This window comes from Sebastes fasciatus, chromosome 15 (genome assembly GCF_043250625.1).
Source record: "Sebastes fasciatus isolate fSebFas1 chromosome 15, fSebFas1.pri, whole genome shotgun sequence".
Taxonomy (NCBI): Eukaryota; Metazoa; Chordata; class Actinopteri; order Perciformes; family Sebastidae; genus Sebastes; species Sebastes fasciatus.
In genome coordinates this window covers 17,502,481-17,511,941 of record NC_133809.1, presented here as the reverse complement: position 1 = coordinate 17,511,941, position 9,461 = coordinate 17,502,481, and the positions used below count along the sequence as shown (strand labels likewise).

Sequence of the window (9,461 nt, the reverse complement as noted above, 5' to 3'; positions counted from 1 at the left end):
CATTTTACAGCTGTCTCTTTGTTTTTACACAAAGTGTCACAACTTAAAACAAAGAATTAAAATAAAATAAAGTAAAATAAATAAATGAATTAATTTAAATAAAAATAAATGTGGTGTTAGTTTATTGATGAACACTTATTTGATTATTTTATTCTTCTTTTAGTAATACACCTCTGGTCAAAACACAAAATTTCATACTTTAAAACTTTCTTCTTTGAACACCCAGACGAAAGTGTAAGCTGAAACATGAAGTAGTAGTAGGAGGAGACTGTTCCACTTCTGTATGGAAACTATTTAGATGTAGTTAAGCACCCAAACCTTAGTTTATTGATGAACACTTATTTGATTTTTTTTTCTTCTTCTATTAGTAATATACCTCTGGTCAAAACAAGCATTTTATAAACAGAAAAAAATCAGCTAGAGTTGCCCTCTGGTGGTAGACTGTAAGTTCTTCATGTGTGACTTAGTTTTTATTGCAGTTTCAGCAACTTATACAATCATCACATTCTTTCCCACTGTATTTTCATTTTACAGCTGTCTCTTTGTTTTTACACAAAATGTCACAACTTAAAACAAAGAATTAAAATAAAATAAAGTAAAATAAATAAATGAATTTAAATAAAAATAAATGTGGTGAAGGGTCGTAGGTGTTAGTTTATTGATGAACACTTATTTGATTATTTTTTTCTTCTTTTAGTAATACACCTCTGGTCAAAACACAAAATTTCATAACTTAAAACTTTCTTCTTTAAGTACCCAGACGAAAGTGTAAGCTGAAACATGAAGTAGTAGTAGTAGGAGACTGTTCCACTTGTGTATGGAACCTTTTGCGACGTTATTACACCGTAAATACTCAGGAATATTTAGATGTAGTTAAGCACCCAAACCTTAGTTTATTGATGAACACTTATTTGATTTTTTTTTCTTCTTCTATTAGTAATATACCTCTGGTCAAAACAAGCATTTTATAAACAGAAAAAAATCAGCTAGAGCTGCCCTCTGGTGGTAGACTGTAAGTTCTTCATGTGTGACTTAGTTTTTATTGCAGTTTCAGCAACTTATACAATCATCATCACATTCTTTCCCACTGTATTTTCATTTTACAGCTGTCTCTTTGTTTTTACACAAAATTTCACAACTTAAAACAAGAGGGGGAGAGAGAAAATACAAAAAACAAAACAAGACTTCATCTTAGACTGTAATTTCAGGATATATCAGGATACAACCTGAGGCACCACAGGCCAGAGAGCATCTCCACTCACAGAGCCCCTCTGGTTTCACAACAGCTTCTTCCCAGCTACAGTAAGACTGGTGTCAAAGGACATTAAAGAGGGACACAAATACCCCACACCTCACCTCCATACCATTATTGACACATAGTACACCTGAACCGAATGGACTGAAATGCTGTGCAATATGCTGCCTTCCACTGTGTAATTGTCTGAAATATATTAATTATTTCTTTTTTTAAATATTTTTATGAGAGCTACAAGTTCTTTTAACATGGTCATGGAGCATATATATATACTGTATATTTGTATTCTGGTATTCTGTATCGTTCCTATGCAGAGGGTAGTTTAGTTTATTTATTGACTACACTGAGGGCATTTTATATTTTAATTATTTATTTATTTATTGTGTTGAGTTGAATGCGCTACTTATTTTGTACTGTAATTACCTTGTGCCTTTTCTACCTTTTTTCTTTTCTTAAAGCTGACTCGGTGTAAACTGCTCAGAATCCCAATGTACTTATAGGAGCAAATGTCAAATAAAACTCTTGAATCTTAAACTGTAATTTCAGTTGAGTTCAGAGAAAAAGGGAGGACACATACTTAAACAATCCAAAGAATTAAAATAAAATAAAGTAAAATTAATTAATTAATTAATTAATTAAAATAAAAAATAAATGTGGTGAAGGGTCGGAGGTCAGGGAGGGGACGTGTGTGGAAGGGTATGTGTTGTATGGGTGTGTGTATGTGCTTAGAGACATAACAAAGATACAAAGATACAAGTATGATCCAGGATATATAAAAATATTCAGATCCCCGATCACTGTATTAGTATTATCATGGCAGAGCTCCACCTTTTAATAAATGTGTCTTTTTGGAGTCTTAGGGAATAGGTAATTTGTTCCATGTGGTAAATTTCCCATACCTTCTCAATCCATAAATTGTATGTTGGGGGCTCAGGTTTTAGCCACTTAATTGTGATGCAATTAATTGCTGATGTTAGCAATATTTGTAAGAGATATTTTTTGGCTCTTCCATCAATGCCTTCCGGTATTGCTCCCAGCAGTGCCATTTTTGGATCTTTAGTACTTCATGCGTGATTTTAACGGTTAGATTTTGAGTCCATCTATAATATTTTTTGTCAAATGTTGTTATATAACGGACAAAAAATTGAATCAACAAAAGATATTTTGTGAATCAGTGCCTCTATGTACGGTAGTTCCATTGCCCTGTGTGTTGCACACAGCCAGTAAATTTCAATGATGTCGCTGGTATCAATGTGTGAATCTGCCAATGGAGATTTGAATGTAGACGATTAAGGGCAACAGGAATAATGGAGAGAATTTAATTCAAGATTCAAGCCCTTTATTGTCATTGTGTAGTACAACGAAATGAAATTGTGACAATCCCATAGGTGCTAATGAAAAGATAATACAATAAAAAAGAGATAGTGCAATATAAATATAAAAAAGATAAAAGATAATACAATATAAAATATAAAAATACAATATGTATATTGATGAGATTACAGTTTTGCCAGATTACAGTTTTGCCAGATTATTGCACAAAGTGTCCATCAGATTATATAATTATTGCACAGCATCATATAATTATTGCACAGAGTGATCAGCATATTATTGCATATATCCGTAACAGTAGATTTACATTGCAAAAGTGACACAAAAGTGACCAACATGTTATTGCATATTTACATTGCTCTTGTTCAACTCAGACAGAGGAGACGTCAGAGTTCAGGAGGTATTAGTAGTAGTAGTATTTTATTTCAGTTAGTTATTATTAATAATAATAATAATTATTATTATTATACATTTTTATTTTATTGTTATTTTATTTTTATTTATTTATTTATTATTTTTTTCCTTCTATTAGTAATATACCTCTGGTCAAAACAAGCATTTTGTAAACAAAACAAAATCAGCTAGAGTTGCCCTCTGGTGGTAGACTGTAAGTTCTTCATGTGTGACTTGGTTTTTATTGCAGTTTCAGCAACTTATACAATCATCATCACATTCTTTCCCACTGTATTTTCATTTTACAGCTGTCTCTTTGTTTTTACACAAAATTTCACAACGTAAAACAAGAGGGGGAGAGAGAAATACAAAAAAAAAAAACAAGACTTCATCTTAAACTGTAATTTCAGGATATATCAGGATACAACATGAGGCACCACAGGCCAGAGAGCATCTCCACTCAGAGTGATCAGCATGTTATTGCATATATCCGTAACAGTAGATTTACATTGCAAAAGTGACACAAAAGTGACCAACATGTTATTGCATATTTACATTGCACGTGTTCAACTCAGACAGAGGAGACGTCAGAGTTCAGGAGGTATTAGTAGTAGTAGTAGTATTTTATTTCAGTTAGTTATTATTATTGTTATTATTATTATTATTATTAATAATAATTATACATTTTTATTTTATTGTTATTTTATTTTTATTTATTTATTAAGAATATAGAGCGTGCAGTGTAGGGGCCAGGCCGCTGGAGCGCGCTGCTCGACTCGTCTCGTGGTGATTGAATGCAGCGGAAGGCTGGAGGTCAGAGGTGAACGTTTTGACAGAAAAGCTGAATATGGATTCCATATTTCATGAGAAAGTAAGTTAAAAACGTTTAACTTTAAACATTAAAGCCCTCAAGCAACTTGTCGTGTTTATTCGGTAAGCCTCGGGTCTCCTGCCGGCTGTGTGTTTACCGGTGCTCTCCGGCCGGTGTCGGTAGATCTGTGCTGCTGTGTGTCAGTATTGTTGTCCACACAGCTAACATGCTAACTGCACCTGCTAGTAAGAGAAGTTTCTCCTCAGCTGGGAGTGAACAGCGCCCTAAAGCTTTACCACATGTTAGTTTATCAAGTTAGATAAAGAACTGGTTTAATATCGCCATGTAGTCTTTATAAAAGAGTAGTTTGTTGTTTACGTAAGCTAGCTGTGTGTAGCTCTACTGGTTACCGTGGGGACAGATCCATCACATGTTGAAGTTGAGTAATCCCAGAGTCCAAACTTAAACCTGTTTAACATGAGGTATAAAGACATGCTTTTCTCAAGGTACAGGGATGTTTACAGGGGTTACTGTTTATTTATTCATTGGTTACTTAATATTTATTCTGTATTAGTCTATCTTCCTATTTTTTTTCTGTAAAGAATAATGCAAATTTGTGGATGTTTGATTTTGGGTATAAGAATAATGTATGCATGGTCGGATGCTGTGTTCACACATCCATACAATTAGTAATAAAACTGTGAAGTCACTAGGAATCATCAGAAGAAGTTTCATAAATGTTTCTTGTTTATTAACCTTATATTATTCCATGATTTATCCCTATTTGATTTATGGTAGTATTGTTTGGGCAAATAAATACATACCCCTCCAATCTTCATAAACTTTATTTGTTGCAAAAACATTTGTAAGACTGGCAACTTTGTCAAAATCTAAGGAGGCTTCTGAAACTGAACAGTTTATGACATAAATATTCATCAGATATGTGTGTTTATATATAAATATATGTTCTTGCCTTCTTCTTTACCATCTCATTCTCAAATGCATTCACATACTAGTAGACAGGTTAATGATCTTCACCTGCTTTTTTACAAAACAAAACATGGCCAGTACTCCCTCAGATATCGTGGTGTACAACTATGGAACACCAAAATACATGTTATCAAGAGCTCGTTATCCTCAGAACATTTTAAAAGGAAATTATCATCATATTTAATTCATGATGTCTAATTATCTTTTGATATGTAAAGATATATTTTCTTTTCTTCTGTATCATTCTTTGGATGTATTTAATTGTTTTTATTGGATTGCTTTCCACTGTTTGGTTAGGTTTTTCTGCACATTTTGTGTCCTTCTTGTTGTTGTTTAACTTTTGTTGTATTTTTTAAATTATGTTAGATTAGATCTTCCTTTTTTGTTATTGTTTTTTTTTCTCCTGGGGTTGAGGGGAGCTCCTTTGTATAAGCCTGTGGCTTCTTGACCTCTCCTGACACAGTTCTTGTTTTTTTTTCATTGAGTGGATTTTTTGCAGTTTTATATATGTGCAAATAAAAAAGATGTTAGCTAATCCCATGTCCATGAAGCTAACTAAGTTGTTAAAAAATATATTTCATCATGCTGTCATGTTAGAAGTGTAATTTTCCAGTGGTGTCTTATCAATAACTAATCATTTATTTGTAGCAAGAGGGCTCTCTCTGCGCCCAACACTGTCTCAACAACCTCCTGCAGGGTGAGTATTTCACTCCTGTGGATCTGTCCTCCATTGCTCATCAGCTTGATGAAGAGGAGAGGATGAGGATGGCTGAGGGAGGTATGGCCAGTGAGGAGTATAGGACCTTCTTACAGGTGAGGAGACATAGAAGTGAATGCCAGTGCTGCAGCCTATTTATACATGCCTTTTAACAGTTTCTAACTTTATATTCTGTGAATGTGCTTCTAGCAACCATCTGGGAACATGGATGACAGCGGCTTCTTTTCAATACAAGTGAGAGATCCACTTTTTTTTATTGTTACTAAATAAGTTAACCATAAGTCAGTAATATCAATTCCCTTTTCTGTCATCTAGGTAATTAGCAATGCACTGAGAGTGTGGGGCTTGGAGCTAATCCTCTTCAACAGCCGGGAGTACCAGAGCCTGATGATTAATCCAATGTAAAGTGTTTTCAACACTTTATTGTGTAATGTCTTAATCTGTTATCACATAACTACTTTACAGTTAAAATTGATGGTGACAGCTGTTCCTACTTCCATGTTTCAGAAATGAAAAAGCCTTCATTTGCAACTACAAGGAGCACTGGTTTACTATACGCAAACTTGGACAACAGGTATGAGGCACTTGTCATCATAAACAATGTAAACACAGCTTGATTTACTATAAAACACTGTTTTTCTTTTCATTGCAGTGGTTTAACCTGAATTCACTGTTGACTGGACCAGAGTTGATATCAGACACCTATCTAGCCCTTTTCCTTGCACAGTTGCAACAAGAAGGTATAGTAAAACAGACTTTTATTATACTATGTGTAGTTGTTGCGATGCAGAAACAGTTCTAAACGTTCAATTTGTGCAGGTTATTCCATATTTGTGATCCGAGGAAACCTTCCTGAGTGTGAAGCAGAGCAGATTCTTGGGATCATGAGGGTGCAGCAGCAGCAGCGACCGAGGCTTATCGGAGAGGATGAAGCACAGACAAGTGCAGGGTATGTACTATATGTGCAGACATGGAAGTATGTTTATGTGTCATGTTGCTAAAAGTAAGCTTTTTTAATACTTGTGGCCACTGATTAAGTCTTATTTTGTGAGCAGCAGGTCAGCAGCTATTAGCCAGGTGGAGATGGGCTTCAATGTGGAGGATGAGGTTGTGGATGAAGATGAGGAGCTGAAGAAAGCTCTGGCACTCAGCAGACAGGACATAGATGTGGAAGATGAAGAAGCTGATCTTCGCAGGGCCATACAACTTAGCATGCAAGGTAAAGGATGAGTTATCCAAAGGTTTTAAAATATATTGTTCCTTCCTCCAGATTAATTGTGGTTTATAAAAATAGTTAGTTGATTTCATAAACTCACACTTTATATACTGCACTATTAATTAGGCCTTTCCCATTGATCATATCAATGAGTCCGTTACTGTTCAGGCTTATTTTCACAAATTGTGCTCCACGTTCACAATAATAACTTTGTTTTAAGCAAATACTTATCATCATTTTGTGTTTTACAAATGACAATACTGAACATTGGGTCCTTGTTTTTTTTTTTTTTTTATAATATTATAGGAGCAGTGATGAGCAACAAGTCCTCAGAGTCTGAAATGGGAAATGTGAAATCAGGGATCCAGGCAGGAGGGAGTGCTGCAGGAGGACAAAGAGAAGGCCAGAATGAGGCGCTCACCGCTGAGGAACTGCGGAAGAGGAGACAAGCCTATTTTGATCGGTAGGTTTAACTGTATGCCTGGTGACTGCTGTACATGGGGTGGACACAATATTATAAACACTTATGTACAATTGTATTTCATTTATAGTTAGAACTGGTTGAAGTATTCATGATATTATATCCATCCCTTTTGAGTGAACGGAAATGAATGCATGGATTTTGATTCGAATTCTCTCTGTTGATTTCTTAGGCAGCAGCAACAAGCTCAGCCGAACATTCCTCAACAACCAGACACAAAATCGTCATCAGGTGGCTCAGGTAACTACATCTGATTTATAATATAGATGCAGTGCAGATTATTTAATCGCCTATCCAAGAAAGACATGAAATATACTAACCTACGCCCTCCCCCCTCTTCTAGGATCAGTAAACACTGGCTCTGAAGAGGACCAGCAACAAAAGCCCAGCCAGTGAATTTGTGCAAGGTTTGCCGATGTTGTTTACCAGCTGCCAGGATTGGCAACCCCATACAGGGGTAGCTTTGCTCCCTCCTCTAACCTTTTGCACATGCGAACACAAGGACAGTCAGAGGGCTGACACATTTCCCCTGGTTAGTTCGCTGACAGGCTATAGAGAAGAGAACAACGACAAGGAAAAGGCATCAGTTAGTTCAATCTAACTCAGTGAGACGCTGGAAAAAGGGTGACCACAGAACTCATGATGCAGTTAATCCAAGTTTGCAATTGCCTTTTTACCATGGCGCCTTCTATTTCTATTGTACACTGTTTTTTATTCTCGTTTTTTTCTCTGCAAGAGATGGAAAGGAATCTTCAGCATACAAAGGGTGTGTTTACTTGTTGGGTGTGAATACATACGGAGATGGGTGTTCTGTGAAAGCCATAGGAGACCAATATTGAGGCCACAGTTTGATAGATAATGACGGAGCCCCCTACCATTTCATTGGACTTGCATTAACATGTGATTCCATCACACGCCCCACCAGAACACCAGTGTAGTTTTGAAATCATTTCTTGTACTGAAATATCTTTTAGCCAGCAGCACTAACATGTGTGGGTGATTTATTCCTGACTTCATCAATCATTTTACTCATGAACATCTAAGAGTGAACTCCCAAGGTATTTAGACAACAACATATTTTTGATGTTGGGGTTTTGTTATTACCTTAAAGTGTATAAGTAGGCACAATGAAATGTAAGAATACACTGCTCACAAACACTTAGTTTAAGGGTGTTTTGTCTGTTTTTTTTGATGGACTGTGAACATAATAATTCTATAGAGCTATTTGCTGAATCTAAGATGCTTTTGATTGATGCATATGTTTCACATCTTGTTCAGAATAAGTTAATGGGGAACAAAGAAGCAATCTGTAAACACCATGAAACTGCAGCTGATAGATAAATACGTAGTTCATTTTTCCACCACAGTATGATCACTTAAAACCAAAAAACATGTCCAACCAGCGACTTCATCTGTTGTTTCTGCTCATCAGTATTTCTCACGAACTGTATAGGGAACTTATTATAAAATTATCATTCTCCTCTGACGTACCTTCACAAACAGTCGATAGTTTTACCCTGAAATACTTTTTTAATGCACTGATTTGACTTATCCTGTATTCCAATAATACTTAGAGCAATGTTGTACACATCAGTTGTACAAAGATAAATTAATTTGCACAGAGGTTACCTTGGGTTAACGCTGTGGAAGCCTCTGGCTGATCGATGATCTTTGGAAATGACATAAAATATTGAGAATGAAGGGCGACTGTTATTTAACCTCATAATTTGTATAATTTAAAATCCAAAGATGGAACAAAACATGAAAAATGTGTCACCGTGCATACACTTTGAAGAGTTTGTTCTCTTGGTTTTATCATTTTATAAAACCAAAATCATGTTGCGACACACACAGTGTTGATGAACAGACCACATTACAGCATTAAAACTGATGAGTATGTTTACAGTTATGTTTTCTAGAACCAATGACCGTTCAGCATGGATTTATCTTGATGCCTCCACAAAAGTATTGGATGTCGTGCAAAGTTCGACTCCCAAGAAAGTTCCATGATCTCATTATTTTTTCATTTCCTTTGGATCTGTTTGGCTTTTTTTCTATTCAAAATGCACTTGCGAAAGAGTATGAAATGTTGGTAGTTGGGTTTTTGTCATTGCATTATTTTCACTCACTACATTCTTACAATAAGTACTCATCATTCTTCTTATATTCCACATGTTACCATAGCACGTTCTTTCATTTAATGTATTAGTTCTTGTTCCAGGATTAAAGTGACATTCACTCCTCCTGAAGTTTCTCATGTCTCAG

The 9,461-nt window shown here is 35.4% G+C and overlaps 1 protein-coding gene across 1 annotated transcript; it reads left to right on the top strand.

The window, feature by feature from the left end:
• The first annotated feature begins 3,726 nt into the window (after window positions 1-3,726).
• atxn3 (ataxin 3) lies at window positions 3,727-9,445 on the top strand. Its single transcript, XM_074659909.1, has 11 exons — window positions 3,727-3,851; window positions 5,430-5,594; window positions 5,689-5,733; window positions 5,815-5,900; window positions 6,007-6,073; window positions 6,152-6,239; window positions 6,319-6,448; window positions 6,555-6,718; window positions 7,022-7,178; window positions 7,369-7,436; window positions 7,540-9,445. The coding sequence occupies exons 1-11, from the start codon at window positions 3,828-3,830 to the stop codon at window positions 7,590-7,592; spliced, it is 1,047 nt and encodes a 348-aa protein (XP_074516010.1). The 5' UTR covers window positions 3,727-3,827; the 3' UTR covers window positions 7,593-9,445.
• Window positions 9,446-9,461: the final 16 nt, after the last annotated feature.